This window comes from Coturnix japonica, chromosome 5, assembly GCF_001577835.2.
Source record: "Coturnix japonica isolate 7356 chromosome 5, Coturnix japonica 2.1, whole genome shotgun sequence".
Lineage (NCBI taxonomy): Eukaryota > Metazoa > Chordata > Aves > Galliformes > Phasianidae > Coturnix > Coturnix japonica.
In genome coordinates this window covers 46,018,395-46,035,816 of record NC_029520.1, presented here as the reverse complement: position 1 = coordinate 46,035,816, position 17,422 = coordinate 46,018,395, and the positions used below count along the sequence as shown (strand labels likewise).

Genomic DNA, 17,422 nt, shown 5'->3' with positions numbered 1-17,422 from the left:
CGGGGCACAATCTTGACAAGGGGATCAGTATTACAGTAACCTCACTGCACAGAGCAGCAAGATTATCCTTCTGAAGTGATAAGCCAAAAGAGGTGGGGGGAATGAAGTAGGAGGAAGCAGAAGGAAGGAATTTAAGACACGCACTGAGATTGCTTATTTGAATGTAAAGGAGGAATGTTGGGAGAGGCTGCAGGTTACTTTGGTTGTCACTTCACTGCATGAACACAAAGAGACTAGCCAGCCTCTGAAAAAGACTCCTGCAGGGCTAAGCTCAAGGACTGCAGGGAGTTCAAAAGGTCCGAGAGACATTGGGATTGTACACAGATCAACTGCAAAGCACCTGCAGTGGGCTGACCATCAAACCAGGCAGCAATCAACAATCATCCATACAATCAACAATCATCCATACGTGCACAGTGAGTGACTGTAACCAGCACTGCACCGGGGCACCTCTACACAGGCCTGTTGTGCTCTGCAGGGAGAAATCTCCTATCAAACTGTCAGCATTTACAAATGATACCAGCCCTTCTATTAAGAGGAAAGACGCTGCCTTTCCCATCATGGCCTTTCACCAGCTTCAGTCTAAGCACTGTGAACTGCCAAATATCCTTAACGAGGCATTCCAGCTGCTCTGCTGCTGGATCCGTGCACAAGGAGGAGGAGGAACCCTCAGCGGGATGCTGCATTGGATCAGAACTGTCAGCTTGTTTGCATATGCTGTAATGATTGACACGTGTTAGGCAACAGAAATAAAGCACGCAAGATCCAAACAAGCGACGGAGTTCATGTATAAAAGAACAGAGACTGTTTTTAAGGTGCATGGGAAAGTGAGACAGCAGAAATAGGAAATGATGTTGGCAGCAAAGCAAACAGAGGAAAGTGACCACGTGTCACTCAAAACACGGATTCCTCTTGCAGCTGTCACACCTCAGGCTCATTCTGCAGGTTAAACACAGTGACGACAGCAATAAAATACGAAGCACAACGCTGTGAAGTATGTGCCCTACAGTAACAAGAGCAGCAGCTGCCTAAGAAGGAAGGAAACAAACCGAGTGTAGGAAACTCAGAGGCAAAGCCCCAAGTGCCTGAAACCTACAAATGCAACCTGAGGTGTTATATCAGCCCTGAAACCCTTCAGTAGGTAACAGGAGCAGCCTAGTCCTATAGCTGGAAGCTTATACACTTGAGCCCCCCTGGGATGCTCTGCTGCCTACCAAGTAAAGCAAGAAGGGAACTTTGGTTTGGATGAACTAACTGCTCCAATTCTGTCCACACCACCAACCCGACATCACTACGGAGCCCACGATGATTCTTTCGGGGTTAAGAATATCGCAGCGTGAGCGATAGAACGAAGCTGGTTTCATTTTCAGCGCATGAGCGTGCAGAGAAAGGACCGGCGCTCCAGGAAACACGTTGTTCTGCCAGGGGCCGCTGCTCAGAAGGATGCGCTCCCAGCAGTGCAGGATTTGAGGAGAAAATACCCCGTTTTGGTGCTGCTCGCCCGCTATAAGCCCTGTTTTCAGCCCATGCAGGGAGCGGCCTCCTTCCCCTCCGTCCCCTCCGTCCCCTCGGCCCGCAGAACGCCGCAGCCCGGCTCGCCCCGCTCCCCATGGCCCCTCACCCTTGTCGTCCTGCACCATGCCGATGGTGCCGCCCGTGTTGATGACCAGCACCCTCGCCTCGCTGACGGCCTTACAGCCGGCCACATCCTCGCGGTGAGTGCCGGACAGGGCTCTGCCCAGCGAGCCCCGCTTCACCGCCGCCTCCATCCCGACTCGAGGAACCGCTACCTCCGGCCAAAAGGGGAGTTAGAGGGCAGACCGGGGCCGCCTCCGTCCCGCCCCATTGCCGGGCAGGCAGCGAGGTGAGGCCCAGAGGGGCGGGGAGAGCGGAACCGCCTCCGGAGGCGGCTCTACCAGCAATTACAGCTCCTGTTGCTCAGCCCCCACTCATAACACTGGGGGAAAACCAGGCTCATGGGTCGTAAAGATGCTCGGTGTGACAGTGCTGCCCTTCCTTGTGCCCCAGCTCCATCCTTCACACCAGCCTGGCACAAGATGACGATGGGCAGCACTGATAACACGTTTGCTAAAACAGATTAACAGCCACCAATGTGTCTTAAACTGGTAGTCTGCTATCACTGATTTCAGACACCTGGTTTAAGGGGTTTTGAAAGCAATGGGGTCCACTCTGACCCTCATGACTCAACGGGATGGTCTCCTCTATGTATGTGTTTATACAGTAAATAATTAGGTGTATCCAACCACCTGGTTAGTCAAATCTGGTAAAGTTACAGTTAAATCACTACATTAGAGCACAGCAACATATATCAGAAGGGCAACCTATCAGATTGACATCCTCACCTTACAGCAGTGGGTGGAGAAGGAGCTTAGTGCTCTTTGAGTTCCTTCTGTTGTTTAAAGTTGTCTTAATACGCAATGATTCACCAAAAATGCAATTGTAGTAGTGCATTGTTAGATCAGAGGCAAGTATAGGCACAACGCCATGCTTGTACCACATAGCTAATAGCATCCAATATATTGGGAGGAGTAGAGTGGCACTCACTAGTTGGAAGGGATTCCTGCCATCCCAGCTGGTTTGCTCCAGCAGCCACAAACCAGCCCTGTCCACACGACCTTTAGCTCTGAGGTCGGGAAAAGAAATAAATGAAAAAACAACAGCCCGGTGACGCAATTTCCTGCTTGTTAGCACTGTCACTTTTGTTCTGAACATCGTGAATCAAACAGGATTAGGAGGCCTGCCAAGGGAGCCTAAATAGGAGCTGAGGAAAAATACAACAAACACAGACCAAAAAGCTTCAACCTGTGAACAGACAGCAAAGAACACTGCTGCAAGGTAGGACTTGACAGGCTTTCAGGGCAGTTTCCTTTCTAAAATATAATTCTCAGTGAAGACTTCTCACATGCTTCAGTTCTTTCTGATTAGCAGCAGTATGATGATTCACTGCACGAACCATGCAGGTTTCTGATCTCTAACCACAGGGCATTCTACAAATGTAGCATACAGGTCAATCTGATTATCCTCGTTCCTCAACAAGAAAGAGCTGGTCATGCGATGGAAGACAGGGCACTGTATGGCTGCAATGACCACCAATGATGCAAACCATAACCATCAGCCACGGCCAGTCTAGAGCAGCACTCAAATGACTCAGGAAGAAGTTAGCAATATAACCTAGAACACAACAGCATCATCTAGCAGCAGGCTGCACGTGCTGGCAAGGCTGAATATTGATGCAGTCAACGTATCATACATGGTTTGACTCAAGTACTAAAATACAACTAGAATAAAGCAAACAAGATACACGAGTTCCATATGGAATGAGTCAGAGGCCTCGTGATAACAGAACTCCAGAGGCTGTCAGCAGGATAAACTACTGACTTCTCTTTTTTTCTAAAGGCTTTAGAAGAACAGAGTAATAGTAAATCATTCAGGTAGACAACCAGTAAGAAGTGTCAGTGAGTTCTTAAGGCACATGTATGTGATCAGCCCATTGAGGATGTAGAGCGTGCTGTAACTGATAGACCTTGACAACTAGCTGGGTTCTAGGGTGGCTGGAGCTCTTTAAAAGCAATGTAATGCTTAATTGCAACTGTTAGGGTTGCAGTTGGAGGTTGTAGGGGTTTATTTGTTTGCTTAAATCATGGTGTTTAACCACTGGCCACTGACAGTTCAGAACTACATAATGAAAGGGCACACTGGCCCTTTCCTTACAGACCAAATAAGACTAAGCTTTGATGGCAATGTGCATTTGAGTTCCGATCCTTTCTACGTGGTAAGGTAGTGGTAAGGTAGATGGAAAAAAAAAACATTGCACCTATTACACCCTGAAATGTTCTTCCCCCTCAAGATCCGTGCTGTCTGTCTCTCCATAGCAATTCTTTTCCCTGAGAAAAACCACCTCCATGGCTGTGTGAACAGCTGACAAAAGGGAAGGTGAGTAATTCTCTGGGAGCTGTGTGAAAATGCAACTTCCAGATTTGTTGCTTATTTTTAATAATTAAGTAGTTTTCACTTAGTAGAAGTGCTCCTATATTGAAATAACTATAAAGCAGGTGCTTACAAGTAATATAAAGAATCAACTTAGGAATCAGAGATTATGTTTCTCTCACCTTTCAGCAGTTCCTGTGTACTTGGAATAACAGCCGCGATACCTACAGAACTATTATTGTAAGAGTTAAAAGGAAAAAAAAAATCAAGCAAGCACACAAAAAAAACCAGTTCACTTCATGTCAAGTTAGCCAGGCAGATGATGGGTTATTAAACTGGGCAAAAGGGGAGTCAGCTGCTCCATTATTCATAAGGACAAGAGAAGAAATCTTTCACTTTTTTTTTAGGACATGAGCCATTATCTCTTCACTGAAGGCATTACATCACACAAGTGGAAGTTCAAAGGGCAACTATAAGCATACGAATAACGCCAGCAGATGGCAGCACATGCACACAAACTCACCACAACAGCAAGGCACGCGATCAAGAGATGAAAAACAAATTCCGAATACAAGATACACAGTGTTCCTCTATCAACTCTTAACTGCAATGTTAATTATCACAGAATCACAGAATGACCCGGGTTGGAAGGGACCTCAAGGATCATGTAGTTCCAACCCCCCTGCCTGGCAGGGCCACCAAACATACACCTTTACTAGATCATGTTGCCCAGGGCCCCGTCCAACCTGGTCTTGAACACCTCCAAGGACGGGGCATCCACAACCTCCCTGGGCAGCCTGTTCCAGGGCCTAACCACTCTCCTAGTGAAGAACTTCCCCCTAACATCCAACCTAAATCTTCCCTCTTTTAACTTAAAACCATTTCCCCGTGTCCTGCTATTATGAAGAATCCTAAGAAATCACATCACTTATACCATCCATCCTGGTACTGCAACGTTGCATTTTCCCCACAGAGATTCCCACCATTACCAGGCAGAGCAAAGTTTGGACACCCTGCTCATTTCATTTGCCCCCAGGGGTGCTCAGTTGCAACACTCTGATTTTGGATACAACACTGTTGAAAGATATCTAAGCACTTAATCAATTTCTTCATATTAAACACATCACAATATAAAGTGTGATGTTTTATAATTCACAAGTATGACTAAAATGGACGAGGAAGTAATGCTAAGCAGCTACTGAAATCACCTAATATACAGCTTCCCCTCTTGACTCCAAGTGCAGATTAAAATAATTAAATTACTTTAAGCATCCCCTCACATTCCCCAAATCTTCTTGCCTTTTATTTTAAAGCAGTGACTACAGATGATATCCATACTTCAGAAGACAGCTGGATTTAAACAACCTTCCAATCACTGAGTTAAGACTGAAAAGATGAATATTCTTTCAGTATTCTTTCAAATGCTGCTTTTGTATTCATGTATTTCATGAATGCAATCACACAGCATCAGTAATGAAATTTAGCTCTTATTAAGCATGACTGCACAAGAGAGCAGATAAACCCGTTTTATTTCACTTCTACATTTTATTCTGAAACCACTGACCTCATTTTTAGAGCTGAAGACCTCATGAAATCAGAAAAATAAACAGACAGGAAGAAACAGAGGTGCAATGAATCAGTAATTCAAAAGCATTCTTCTGCCACACAAGAAAAGGAACCGTGCATTATGTTTTGTAGTTAGAAAAAATAATGAAAAATTGCACCTGGCATATAAAGTTATACTTTTGATCAGAATATAACATAAATATTCAGTTTCTTTTCACCCTGAGCTTTTAGGTTCAAAAAAATAAAATCAAATAAAGAAAGTAATAACAGAAAGAATAAGAAAATGCAACTTTCAGTTGCAAGTCTGAATCATAAGCCACAGCTCATTTGCTTTCAGACAGAGAATGAACCATTAAAGCTAATTTATTTTGTCTTTTGCAAGCACAGTGCTAAACCAGCTCAGAATTATTATTAACCAGAAAACAGCATCCTGCTCTATGAAATAAGAGCAACTCCTTGAGCTCAGTATATCTCTGCTTTGAAAATATAAACATGTACCGAACTACATTTCAATACACTTACACTAATCTTAACAGTCTTGTGAAACACAAGTCTAACAGTTCTATATAGAAGACAGAACATTTTTAAACTGGCTGTAACATTTCTTCCTCTGAAAGACTTCAGCAATACTTAAACATTCAACCTAACAAGCTGATGCAGCTGATAAAGACCATCTTCTCTTTTATGCTTCTTTTCAGATTGGTCAATGATATACTGTGGATCCACCTAATGAAAAGGAAAATGTAAGTTAGAATTCAATCTTATAAATGCTCTCCTACAAAATATAGTTAAATAAAATATATTCCTTTTTCATGTCTGGGAAGTTTTGACTGTTTCAAATCATACAAGCATTTCAATATGCTATACACTTAAGCATAAGAGCTATTACTATAAAATAAATGAGAATACTATTCCATAGCCATTTCCAAGGCATTACAGTAGTACTTCATGTAATGACAATGTCCCGAGACCCCTCATACTTGAGACGCAATGCAGAAAATCCTGCTATAAGCTTTATACATTAACTAGTTATAAAAAGCTAAACTCTAACATAGCTGAGAATAGGAGACGATCTTGGCAATACACCAAGGAAAAGCAAGTTTGAGATATAAAAACACAAATAGTTTTGAGTTAGACATGATATCCAGATTGCTTCAATCCCTCACTGGAAGCACACTGGAAACTTGACAACAGCAGACTAACACTATGTGCCCATTCTTTCCAAAGAAACCGAAATCTCTCATTTACACATGCTGGGTTGTGAGAGGGATTGGGAGGGTAAATGTGGAAACTGTATTCCTGCACTCAGCAATGCATCACTTCCTTCTAGGTAAGAAAATGCAGTTGTTTATTATGGCATCCCCTCAGCACAGAGATATCCTTCCAAAGAAAATTCTACTTCTGAACATGCTGGGGTACCATGTTCCTTTTCATCTTTTTTTATTGCTATAATCTTTAGGTTATATTTCTACACTTACTTGATTCCACGCATACGGGTTCTCGTACCACTTAGGAACAACTGCAGGTCTTCGTTTGCAGATCAAACTGAAATTACATAAAAATAACCTTAAGAAATATATTTGCATTAGGCTAATTAAAGAAATGTTTATAGCAGGTACAGCTGGGTATCTGTAAGATGTCCAATCTTACTTTTACATGTTAATATGCATACAGCCTAATTAAATCACCTACCCGGCCTCTGTCCCTTTAGCTGAAGTCAAAAGATAAACTTACAGGGACAGTAACCGCAGTTGTTTGCTCTGTTGGTTGCTTTTTCTTTTTCTTTTTTTTTTTTGAAGTAATTATTTTTTAAATTGACACAGAACCACAATTTGCAACTCTTATTTATCCTGTAAATTTTATGTATGCTTATTCACTAGAACATATAATAAAGCTATTTTTAGGGCATTTTGTTTTGCATGACAACTCAATTACTATAGATCGTCTGCCTGCTCCAGTTATTTCCTCAAGCCCTGCAAACTACAACAGTAGCAGACTTTAATTAATTCTGTCTAGATGTGTTTTTCAAACACACATTTTAGTCTTAAGTAGTGCTGACACGCTGTATACATAATTAGCTTTCAAATAAAGGAAAAGATAATGAAGGATTACTGAAGCTGTATTTTTTACATATTTACTCTTACTAATAAAACAGTTTTTCCCCCTCCGAGGCATTGAAGTGAGATTAAAAAGTATTTGTAATTAAGACAGATTTTTAACATATGAAAGAGACATGACAACAACCAGATTGTTTCTTCCTTCTAAAAGGACAGAAAGATGTGTTGCATTAGAAAGTTTGAAAAAATAAGCCAGAATAAAATCAACAATTGCTTGATTTGGTTTCCCGATAGTCTGACACCTCCCCATCCTGCAGAACCCTGCCGTAAGCTCCCCTACTTCAGCTGCCTGTCTACCACAAACACAGCATGGCTACATAACCTTGGCTCAGCCAACAAAGAGTGGTGAACAATCTGCAGACAGGTAAGTATAAAAATTAATAGCAGGATCATGGGGCAGCATTATTAGCAGCACAAGGATTTCAGGAGGTAAAAAATAGAAGTTGACATCTTTATGCCCTGGACTTTGCATCTCAGAGTTTTTATCCAAGCATTAACTCTTCTTACTACCACAAACAAACAGGCACCTTCAGAGAGGCTCTGTGTTTCTACTTCCTTCTGCCCCTCTACAATTATTATAATATGAATCATGCAAAAGCTTCACTTAGATTTGGAGACTAAACATGGTGCTAAATGAGAGTCCAAAGGAGACACTGACACCCACTGGCCTAATGTACTTGGATGCAAACAAGAAAGTAAATATTGCATCAGCAGTGCATTCAACAGCTTGTACTTTACCATGAATTCTGCCAGAGTGAAATGCCAACATATTGCTGGCAATTTGCACCAGTGCTTCTCTGAGTGCATCTCTAAGGTACAGCCTTTGTGAAGCTGTACCATCCCTTTATGGATGTACAAACCAATCACTAACAGCGGGCTTCAAGCTGCCATGTCTGCATGCAATAAAAAAAGCTGCCTTGTCTTCAAGACTGCAGCACACATGGCATAGCATCCAAAATAATCACCTTGACCTGACTCAACACCTGCTGGTCAGCTGACATGTTAGGTATCCAACCTTCGGGGGACTTTCTACGGCTTTTTAGTAGTATTTCATTTCCACTGCCTCAAAGGGTAAGGCTGACTGCCCCCACATTTGCACATTCATTATGCCACGATATATACCTAATTTTCTCTTAAGTATGGCATTGCATTTAGTCTTCTCACAGATGGAAGAAAAACTGAACAGTTGTATTCAAAACCAAAAAACACCTGAAAACTCAGCATGAACAGTTGTTCTGATAATCATTTTCATAACCTGAGGTATTAGCAGTTAAGCTTAAAAGCTTCTGATCCAGAACAGCATGAGAAACTGCCTCATTTTGGCAGTTACTTTACAAAAGCTTATTGTAGGAAAATGTCCCATTAACTAGAAATGAGAGTAATACTAGACATCATAACAACACACAGAAGGAGCTGATACACGGACACCTAATTGACCAGGCTTGCCACATGCCACCAGCTGAAAGAATTCTCAAGACTGGCTGCACTGACTCATGACACTCTTTTCAGAGCCACTGTTCCAGCTATAGCAGCTAAGAGGTCTGCTGAAGAAAGACAGGTAGTTTTAAGTTCAGTAACTTAAGACTTCTAGCAACTAAGCTGGTCAGCACCTCTCCTGTTGATACCTGTTTAGGGAAGAAACGCAACACAAAATTGAGTATCAAGTTTAGAGGGAGAAAATTTTAAGTCTTTCTGTGCTTTTATGCCACAGGTCTGAGCACAGAAAAGTAAAGAGGCCACAGAACTGGTATTCTATAGAACAGGTTTTAAGCTTCCTTGAAGAACCAGTGCTGCCACAAGCAGTCTGAAGTTGTCGAGTGCACTGCTTTTTTAAACAAGCAAATTAAATATCACTGAATGAAAACATCCTATGTTATCATTTCCCCAAAGCCTAATCTGAGCTATGCTTTCAAGTTATGCTTCAATCGTTTACTTTTTTTGTTGAGACAGCAAAACGCAAGTTCTTATTTCTATCAAATGATTACCATAGAAGTAACTGACGAACATTTTCCTGCAGCTGTGGCATCTTCTCTTTTTGAGAGCACACTGCACACTCATAGAGAAGCTTATTAATGACTTCCCTTAGGATGTTGATCTGTAAAAATAACAGTGACAGAATATAAAATAAGAATATATAATAACTCGAACTACAGAACGGCTTGGTCCCTTAAAAGGGACCTCAAAGATTATCTAGTTCTAACTCCCCCCACAGGTGGCAGAGTTGCCAACCAGGTATCTAAACCAGTCCTAGTTCTGCGTTGCATTACATCGGCATGTACAGAAGATAGCCATGGCACTCATAAAATTGAATGGCAATTGGAATATTAATATACACAAAAGCACCTGAATCTTTGAAACACTTCTTCCTCCAAATGCACCACTGCTGGTAGAAGAAGTTAGTGCACCAGACACTCAAAATCAATCTTCAAGTTTAATCAGATACACTTCAGGAGATACAGGCTACCAACATAGAATTCCTTCTGAAACATATTGAGGATTTTCTCTTCTGTCCATAGTTGTTTTTTTTACACATACAAGAGCCTGGCGCTACCAATATGGCTAAGGTGAAATGCGTACAGATATTACAGATAAATGCTTTCAGAATAGAAAAGTTCACTGTATCTGCACACCAGCATGACCACCCCCTCCTTAAAAAACCTCCAGAATCCACCAGTAACTAATTGTACCTGCTCTGTACACAGAACTGCTCGGGGCATGAGGTCTTTCACTGTCTAGAATCAGACTCCCAGAGCAGATGAGTCAAACCACAAGCAGCCTTATATTCCTCATCAGAACATTCTTGCAATTTCTAGACAGTGGTCTGAAAGAAGGATGTGTGCACACGTGGTTTTGGACAGCAGAGTAAGCTCTATTTAACTTGTCCACAAAGGTTTTTATTGCTTGACTGATTTGCTCTGGAAGAAGGAGCTCGACAGAGTTGACCACTAAGAACTGTAAAATTAAACTGAAGACTGCAAAGCAAAAATACTACGCTGATCTGTAAAGTAACAAGCAAACAATAATTCTAAAAAGAAAAAACAAAAAACCCACAAACAAGTATTGATAACTAATTAGTGAAAAATCAGTGCTTTGGTTATGAGAAGTTTACAGAGCATTGTACTAAAATACTCTTATTTTACTCAGCAAAATGTATTGGGCGGTAACTTTTTCTCTGATAGAAGTGCAAGGTTCAAAACAGGTAGCGCAGCAGGTTTTAAACAGAAAAAATAAATAGAAATAATAAAGCTTCAATTGTTCCAAAAGCTGCTAGGATTCCAGCTAGTAAAACACTTAACAAGTTGCAATGCACTGAACTCTACTTGATAATTTATATTGTAATAGCGTATGAATTTTTACCTGCAGTATGTCATCTACGTCAAAACGCACATCAAACGTCAGCTCCACGTCATTTTCTGGAAGCAGTGGAGCCCTACAAGTCTGACTCCAGCCCAAACCACACAGAGCACCAGTAAAATACTTGCCATCTTTATCATTCCTGTGCAAACAAAGAGAACAGTCTCACATGAATACAGGTTTAAATGAATTTGTCTAAGCCATGCCAAGCAAGATACTGTAGTCTTAAGAAGTGAAAGCAACTGTTACACATTCATATCTTGTCATAATGCTTTTTTTCCCCCTTTAATATAGTAATGAAACAAAGCTGGACTTCAAGTTATGAAAACCATCAAAATGTGGGAGAAAAAAAATCATACGTGTGCAAAAAGAAACTTAGGTTTCTGATTTCCCTGCGTTGAGATCACAGCTTACAGATATGAGAACTTATACAAAAGTAATCCTAAGTAAGCTGCCAGAACTCAGATTTTACATGCATGTTTCTCTCCTCATGTAGATTTAAAAACCAGCCCAGTTCTACAGTTCACCTTCCTAGGTTTACAGCAAGACTGTCAAGAACTGTATTAGTGCAATATAAGGAAAAAGCCTGCAGTGCTGCTTTGTAAGTGAACTAAATAAATTATCTTAGCAAATACTATACTAAAGCTAATAAAACATGATACAAGAGCTGTATAAAAACAAATGAAGATAAGATACTAACTACTGGAAAGAAAGCAAAGAGTCTGACAAATTTATGAGGGTATTAAACTAAATAGACTTTAAAAACTCATGATACCTAAGTTCTATGGCAGGAGCAAACAGCATACTAAGGAGAGCAAGTAGACCAGGAATTGGAGGCATCAAAGATGTTTCCTCTAAAAACATGGTAGCTCCTATAAGCACACACACAAAAAAATGTGAAGAGTACATAACGAGGTCACTAATCTCAAGGTGATGTAATGTACAACAACAGTAACATGTTTACTCAGAGCTGTTCACTTAAAACAAGGCTTGAAGAAACTATCAAAACGTTTGCATTAAGCGTTACCATTTTCACTTAACGATAAAGATGCAGCAACCAGAAATTGCTCAGAGGAGTGTTCTGGAGCATCCTGGACAACAACAGAGTTTATGCTTCCTTTTCGTATGACAGCATTTCTGGGGAGGGAATAAGTAGCATTTTCAACACAGAAACAAGCGACAAAAAAAAAAAAAACATCAGTAAAAGCACAGAAACAAGAATAGAATCCTATTCATTTCAGAGAGCAAAATCACAATTAGCAGATGTATATGACTTAAATAATTTCTCTGTTAGACATTAAAACATCCTTAAAAAGAACTATTCTTCCTAAAAGTTTACACAGCAAAAGCGTGCATTTAAATGCAACTCACACATTACCAATTCTGTATTCTCAGTGGTCAAAAGTATTGTAAAATTTTGTAAGATAAACTAGGATGAGTTTTACCAGTTTATGAAAAATAACAGTTAAGAACACATCTATGCTTCGCAATAAAAGCATTACCATACCTGAACCGGGATACCCGAGTCACACCGTGGCATTTCACCTCATAAGGACTGAATGGGCCACTAACTGTCACCTTTGAAAAGGAATATCACTAGTCAGCCAGCTTATGTTTCTCTCCTCAAAACATTTATAAATGAAAAAGCAAAATGTTTAAAGACCTTGTGCACACACTGAGCAACACTGAGAATTATAATGCAGACCAGGCTATGATCCAGAATCAGAATACAGACAGGGACACAAATCTTTCTGTTATATACTCCAGTTTAGTAGCGAGTAGAAGTCTCAAACTACTTAAGTAGAAACGAATTTGGAGTTTGGAGTTGGCAGTTGAAGAAACCCACACTGTTTCACCATTATGATGTGCTGCGGTGTTCTCTGCACTACTTTTCTGCCACCTCGCTAAGGAAGAACCAAACACTTATTTTTTGCTTTCTTTTTTTCCTCCCAGTAATTTCCTGAAAAACTGAGTCACAATTTTGCTTTTTTGCTGCATATTATGAAGATGACGGTGTGCTGAAACACAGTGTTCAGCTCCATAATTTTACCTTCATTTTGCAGAGGTTGGAAGCACTGCCTTGGAAAGCGGTAGTACAGCTGGTTCAGTAAGCTCTTAGGCTATAATTCAAAACTTTGTTAAAAGCTGCAGTACATTAGCTCACAGCAGTGCTGCCATTACAGTTCCCTACTCACAGAACATACCATGAACAGCATCACTATGGTATGGTTATTTAAGGTAATTTCAGTCTACTGTTCTAATATGAGAAAAAGGGTATGTAATGCCGCACTGAAACCACCACTACTCACATTACCTTATGGGTTGGTGCATCAGATTTTTTGTCAGAAAACCACTTTAATAATATTTCAATTAGATCCTTTTTTTCCTCTCTTGAAGATACAGACACATTCTCTTTTTCCACTTTTCCATTAAAAAATCCTTTCAGCAAATCATGGCTTTGCTACATAAAAATGGAATAGTATTAAACCCATGTAACAGTATGTTTCTCATAGATTTTACACAGAAAAGTCCACAAAAGGAACAAAAACATGCAGACAAAAAAAAAACCACAATGTTTTCATCACCTTTCTCATTATATAAGACATGAAAATGCAATTCAGAATGATTATCAAAGAGTGGTGGAGTAGCTCAAATGATTCCATTATCTTCAGGTAAGTATCTGTTTCAAAGGGTGTCTTAAAGCATCAATGCTTTTGGCAAACAGCACAGTATGAATTTTGCATAAAAATATATACATATATATATTTATTTTGTTCCATTCAAGCATTAACCTTGCTTTGTCTTATCTGGCACAGTCCCAAGGCTTCAGCTCAACTTCTAACAACTGCAGATAGTTTGAGGTGAATAGAACAGTATAAGCAGAGTCAAAGAAGCTTAATGAATACGTACTTGTGATTCATATGACTCTTCTGCTAGTTCAGCATAATGTTCTTCAATAAGCACATCTCGAATATTCACAAGGTCCCTGTGACTTGTGTAGTGGAAAGCATCTACATGCAGAACACTGTGCACAAGTGAATACACCTCCACTAGTAGAGTATAACCATTTACTAGTGAAGCAAACCTCCGGCTAGCACTGAAACTCCACCGTTCCCCACATACAAGAGATTTTGCAGATGGTCGCATCTTGCAGATCTTGAATTCCAAAGCCTAAAGCAAAAACATTAAGAGCAATGATTGCCCAAGTAAAGAATGAGCACAAAAATCTTTCGTTTTCTCAACAGTTTGACTACATTATAAAACGACCTCATAATTATTCCAAAGGCTTATGTTAATTCATAAGACTGCTGCAAAACTCTTGTCCCAATTCCTATTCTGTCATTGCCAGAGTTACACATTAAATCTTCCATCAACTCAATGCTATATGAAGTTGCAAACTGAGCATAAAAAAAGACAAATTGGTATTAATTTACCATTCGTATAAGAGTTTTACTAGTCTAGAAATGTCTTCTCTGGAAAAAAATTATTATCTGCAGATCTTTTTAACTAAGGTAATACAGAATAGCAGAGAAGACTAAGGTAGTTCTCATTTAACCCTTTTCTAGAACTGCTACCTTACAGTCTTGAATGAATTTAAAACAGAAACCCTTGTTCTTCAAGCCATTTAGGAATAGAGGATCAAAATTACTTAGCATATTAAGAAAGAAAGAAAAACATAGTTTTACTGGTTTCTTCAGACAACAACGAAGTATGATATGTTTGTTTCAATAAACTCAAAATATCTGAACGAGGACTGGAAAAGATGAATTTCAGTTGAAGTAGTTGATGTCTTTGAAAATACAGTTCAAAAGAGCTGGATACTGAATAAAGTCCATTAGACTTAAGGAGAAGCAAAAATATGCTGTACAGCAACAGTACAGAAGACATTGCCACTGCAGACTTCCCGGCATGCAGCTAAGAAGATATCCTGTACTGCCACTTATCTGTGATGTGAACAATTAAGATTGGTTTAATTAGTTACCTTCTGCTTAATCACTGTTTCTTTTCTCTGGGCTCTATAAATTAAGCTGTAATTTACTCAGAGATTCTTCAACCAAAGCATTGCTAATCTACTGCTCAACCTGTTAGTCCTAAGCTTCACATCTAAGCAAACTATAGAGGAACCAGAACTATGTTCTCTTTCTTTTCATGGAACTGAAGGACAAAGAAACTGATGACTAAAATCAAGAAGCAGCAGAAGTCAGCTGTCTGAGCAATTCCCACTCCTTTTTCTACTGCTCTTGTGATTACAAGTGGGAGAGAACACCCAATATACTGTCAACAAAGGAGGAGAGAGAGTTCCAACATTGTAAGAAAAATAATGCAATGCTGTTGAGATTGGTTTTTTTTTTTTTGGCTGATACTGCTGTTTCTATGTTGCTGGGTTTTTTTAATGCCTAAGGCAGGCAGCAAGTCCATGTGTTTTCATTTTGCTTTTAATGTTTCACATGCACCCCCTCTCCCCACCGCCCCTAAAGACAAAGGGTGGATAACGTTTCTCTGCAACCAAATACAGTGAAATTCAGTTACACAAAACTGCTTGTTCTGTATATATACACCTGGGAAAACATTTGTCAAACCAGTTGTAGTATTAGGAAAAATTACTGATTCATTTTTAAGATGCAGAACATTACTAAAACACTAATTAATTTGCTATTACTATGAAACGTGTTATGACTTGATGTGCACTTCTGTTTCCCAGATGAGATGTGAAAAATTCCCTACCTGGAAAGGAAGTTCTCGAAGGCTGCTTGGAATCTCTTTCAGTTTGCTTAAAGGCACTTTTGATCTATCACCATAATCTACAAAAAAAACCTGGCAGGAGGGAAAAAAAGAACCAGGAGCGTCAATAAAGTCTCAACAGCATTAGAAATTGTACTTCTGTGGCAAGGAATGAGACAACTTGAGTTTAATCTTATCAAGTGAAAGAGAATCCTTTTCAAAGTCTGGAAAATAAGCTCATCAAGACAACCCGAAAATAGTAGGTCAAATATTTATAACATGTATTATTTGATCCCTTGGTCTACACATTCACTGGTAAATCACATCTGCTAAATCCAGAAAAGGCAAATTTCTTTCTAACTCTCCCAATTAAATCTGTGTAAACTTATTTCTTAACAGTCAGTGGTCCTACATAGTAACTGCCTATAGATAAGCAAATTGCTCACATGCACTAGTTGACTATTAACAAATGCTTACAAACATGTAGTGGGTGGAAGTCACGTGGATGGGGCCAGGCTCTTTTGGGTGTTGCCAAATGACAGGACAAGGAGAAATGAGCTTAAATTGAAACACAGAAGTTCCAGACAAACACGAGAAAATACTCTGAGGATGATGGAACATTGAGGCTGCCCAGAGAGGTGGTGGAGTCTTTTTCTCTAGAGATACTCCAAATCCACCTGGATGCTTTCCTGCTCAACCTATCATAGGGAACTGCTTTAACAAAGGGTTGGACTGGATGACCTCCAGAGGTCCCTTTCAGCCCCCACCAAAAACGAAACTAAAAACCACCAACATGCAAGTTCACCCTATTTTGGCAATACAGTATGCTGATTTTATTTTAGTTCTAATTTTCTAGCTTTTTCCTTTTTAGCGGAATATAACTCTCATGAAAATAATCCCTAGTTAAAATTCTTACTAAAAAAAACGTCCATGATAGTTACAGTGAACTCGGTTACCTCTGGGTTACCAATTTGATACAACATAATGCACTACTGTACCTCTGCAAAATCTCCAGTAACAAAAAGAATACGTGCTCTGTAGTATCCTGTGTTGTTAAGACGAGTGAATGGTGCTAGACAAACCAACTCCGGATGAGGAGACACTGACAGTTCTGTCAAGTTCTGGTAGCTCAATTCAGCAGTCAAAGTCTGAAGTACAGACCTATTTTTTTCATCTATCCTGTACCCCCAGAAGTGCCCAACTTCTACTATCTGAGAATAGAAAAATTAGACAGTATCAGATCACATCATTATATTAATGCACATCAAGTACTAAACAGCTTTGAGCAAAATGTGAAAACATTCCTACTCCTGACACACACAAGTTTTCTCACTCTGCAATGCTGTGGTAAAGCATTTGTCTCTCCCAAGAAGTTATTCTTCATAACTTCGTGCTTTTAAACATCTCTCTGCTGTGTAATTACAGTACACTTTTCACCTAAGTAGACTGATGAAAGTATTAGTAAAATACAGAAAAGAAGAAGAGCGCTTCCAAGTAAAATCAACATATTAAAAATTTAAAGTATATGATTGATTAAATAGATGCATACATCTATGGCACAATGCTCTTGTTAGTGGAAGAACACCAGAGTGAGCTACATATATAAGCAAATTGGCACTGGTACATTACTATTAGCCATTCTTCAGGAAACTGATAACCACTATTTCAATCAAGCTCAAAAAGCCTTTTTCTAATTGCTTACTGAACTCTTCTAC

The 17,422-nt window shown here is 39.8% G+C and overlaps 2 protein-coding genes across 5 annotated transcripts in view; both read right to left on the bottom strand.

Annotated features, from left to right (window-relative positions):
• ASPG (asparaginase) overlaps positions 1-1,866 on the bottom strand; it is a 38,502-nt gene extending 36,636 nt beyond the window's left edge. Inside the window, exon 1 of the mRNA XM_015865667.2 lies at positions 1,622-1,866. Coding sequence (XP_015721153.1) covers positions 1,622-1,769 — 148 coding nt within the window. The 5' untranslated portion in view covers positions 1,770-1,866. The remainder of the gene's footprint in view (positions 1-1,621) is intronic.
• Positions 1,867-5,460: 3,594 nt separating this feature from the next.
• TDRD9 (tudor domain containing 9) overlaps positions 5,461-17,422 on the bottom strand; it is a 58,085-nt gene continuing 46,123 nt past the window's right edge. For 3 of the 4 annotated variants that reach the window (XM_015865528.1, XM_015865530.2, XM_015865529.2), the window contains 11 exons: positions 16,706-16,918; positions 15,711-15,800; positions 13,896-14,156; positions 13,300-13,446; positions 12,493-12,563; positions 12,013-12,122; positions 11,761-11,857; positions 10,989-11,127; positions 9,617-9,726; positions 6,993-7,059; positions 5,461-6,240 (listed from right to left, as the gene is read on the bottom strand). In XM_015865528.1, coding sequence (XP_015721014.1) covers positions 6,145-6,240; positions 6,993-7,059; positions 9,617-9,726; positions 10,989-11,127; positions 11,761-11,857; positions 12,013-12,122; positions 12,493-12,563; positions 13,300-13,446; positions 13,896-14,156; positions 15,711-15,800; positions 16,706-16,918 — 1,401 coding nt within the window. In that variant the 3' untranslated portion in view covers positions 5,461-6,144. The remainder of the gene's footprint in view (positions 6,241-6,992; positions 7,060-9,616; positions 9,727-10,988; positions 11,128-11,760; positions 11,858-12,012; positions 12,123-12,492; positions 12,564-13,299; positions 13,447-13,895; positions 14,157-15,710; positions 15,801-16,705; positions 16,919-17,422) is intronic. The other variant, XM_015865533.1, reaches the window with a different exon arrangement.